At 39.7% G+C, this 2,503-nt stretch overlaps 1 protein-coding gene across 1 annotated transcript; it reads right to left on the minus strand.

Moving 5' to 3' along the window:
* Positions 1–1,000: 1,000 nt before the first annotated feature.
* LOC144052316 (protein mono-ADP-ribosyltransferase PARP15-like) lies at positions 1,001–2,087 on the minus strand. The gene is made up of 2 exons (XM_077566251.1): positions 1,970–2,087; positions 1,001–1,384 (listed from the first exon to the last, which is right to left on the minus strand). The coding sequence occupies exons 1-2, from the start codon at positions 2,085–2,087 to the stop codon at positions 1,122–1,124; spliced, it is 381 nt and encodes a 126-aa protein (XP_077422377.1). The 3' UTR covers positions 1,001–1,121.
* Between the last annotated feature and the right edge of the window lie 416 nt (positions 2,088–2,503).

Consider the following 2,503-nt stretch of genomic DNA (forward strand, 5'->3'; position numbering starts at 1 on the left):
TCATCCCTGGCATCGTTGCTGCTTCCACAGGAGACAGCAGCAACATAGATACCATCGCCTCAAAGCAAAAACTACACATCCATTCAAATTGTTCTGATGTTATCTGGGCCTCTAAGGATTATTTTTCCATGGTTGCATATGTATTAGCTATCATTACAGTTCCTATGAGGAATTGTCTTACTACACAGTTTAACAATAAGTTATCGCATCAAGTCTTAGGGGTTACAGTTGTATGGCAAGCCAAAAGACAAATGACATTGCCTAAATCATCTCCTCATGATGCAAAAAAAAATATATGTTTCCTGAGAAATCTGAAAAAATGACTTAGGCCAGTGGTGTCAAAGTCCAGTCCTCGAGGGCCTGAGTCCTGCATGTTTTAGAGGCTTCCCATGTTCAACACAGCTGATTCATATTTAAGCTCATCAGAAAGCTCTGCAGGAGCCTGATAATTATCCTGATCATTGAATTAGAAGTGTTGAAGGAGAGAAACCTTGAAAACATACAGGACTCAGTCCCTCAAGGCCCGGATCTTGACACATGTGACTTTTAATTATTTTCTTAAAACCTCAAACAAAACGCCATACTTCAAGCACCCCTTTTCTATCAAATCCATTTTTGTGATGTATACAGGCAAAAAGCATGTAAAACCTACAACACCATAACTTATGTTTTCTTTTGGCCTCAATGAGAAGGCGTCTTTTTTGCTCAGCGGGACATAGATCTGACAGTCATCCACATAGCAGTGGAAGGAAAAACAATGTTTTCTTAAAATGGAACCCAGGGGCAGCAGATACAATGAAAACAGCAGAGGCCCTAGAATTAAACCCTGTGAAACACCATCTTCTCTCCCCATCTGACAGTGGGGCAGTGTGGGACTCATACAGAATGTTCTGTCAGCCAAATAGGATCTAAATCACTCAAGATGCACATATTCTCTGGTGTTATTTGCCAGGAGGTTTTCATTAAAAACTCATAACAGGGCTGACTCTGACTGGAAAAACCTCAATGACATTATGTTCATCCAATTAAGATTTCAATTCCATGCATGTATTATATTAAGTAAGTAACAAGCAGCAAGGGAAGCATTGTTTCATTACAATGGTAATCTCACCACATGGCTGTCAGTTAAATGTGATCAAGTATTCAGGATAAACCTGTGTGTCATGAAAAATAACAAAAATGGAAGGATTGTGCACGTTATCGACAACACTGTCATATTTCTGAAGAGAGGTCCCCTTGTTTGGTTTTCCAGCTGTAAAATTAACCGTCGGCACACGACAGAGATACATGCACTTTTCCTCTTGTGCATTTGGAGGGGAGAAGTGATCTCTAGTAGAGTATTCAGCAGCCACAGCAAAATACGTTCCGTTGCCAAACTGGGTACCTAAAATAAGACAAAAGCAGATATTGTTGTCACAGGTCAGACAGTTGAAATCATCAGAAATGGACGGTAAATTGGGTTGATTTCTACAATATATGCCCAGGTAGTGGGAGATCGACAAGCGGATCGGTGCAGCGTTTGCTATGAGGCGGACTCTGTATCGGTCTGTCATGCTAAAAAAGGAGCTGAGCTGAAAGGCGAAGCTCTTGATTTATCGGTCGATCTACATTCCCACCCTCACCTATTGTCACCAACTGTGAGTCGTGACCAAAAGAACAACATTCTGGACTTTCCCCTAAAATAACATAAAATTAGATTTGCTGATTTTTAAGAGGTTACCCTTACTGTATAGATGCGTGTCGGTGTTCTCTTGCATGTCAAACACAAAGTAAATCTATAACAGAAATCTACAGGATGAACCAGGACATACCGTACTGTATTTGCCTGAGAACATATAAATAGGAGAATGTTGAACTCATTTCCAGAAAAAATCTCAAGATTTTCCACGTCTGTTGGACTCACAAGCAGGTGTAATCAAAACTTTACAAATGGACCACTTTGCCTTCTTGACACAGATGAATCACTCACCGTGCTTCCCGGCAAAACTCCTGTTGAAGCCATACACGTTAATATCGTGCACATTTTTGTGGCTGGTGCCATGGAAGAGACGTTTCTCAATGTTATGATAACCGTTTCTCTTCTCCATGTCAGCTTTTGTGATTTGATTTCGGATAAAAATAATGTATTATTTTTTTGCTTGGTGAAAGAACAATTTATGTCATCTCTAGAAATATTTGTAAGATTTTAGACAAATATCTCCCCATACATTTTGCTCTATAAGAGATTTTCTTGATTTTGCCGACAGCGCATTTGAGTAAGCTCGATTTGTTAAATTCATCAGTAGAAATAGCAACTGTGTTAGGTTGTCAGCATCAAAGTGTGCAGGGTCATTTACATTGATTAAACTACCTTTTAAAAGTAATCCGATGACTCTCGCTGTTAGCCGCTATTTCTGGTAGCACGCTAGTGCAGTTAGCCGCCGATAAACGCTGGCAACATAATGTCAGCGTCATTAAGCCTTTTTTTTATGCACTTAATTGGTGATTAAAAGTGATTTCAGGA

The sequence above is a fragment of the Vanacampus margaritifer genome, chromosome 5 (genome assembly GCF_051991255.1).
Source record: "Vanacampus margaritifer isolate UIUO_Vmar chromosome 5, RoL_Vmar_1.0, whole genome shotgun sequence".
Taxonomy (NCBI): domain Eukaryota; kingdom Metazoa; phylum Chordata; class Actinopteri; order Syngnathiformes; family Syngnathidae; genus Vanacampus; species Vanacampus margaritifer.

Coding starts and splice junctions, on each gene's coding strand:
- LOC144052316 (XM_077566251.1), bottom strand. CDS start 2,087: ATGGAGAAGAGAAACGGTTATCATAACATTGAGAAACGTCTCTTCCAT. Junction 1,385..1,969: donor GAGTTTTGCCGGGAAGCACG/GTGAGTGATTCA, acceptor GTCTTATTTTAG/GTACCCAGTTTGGCAACGGA.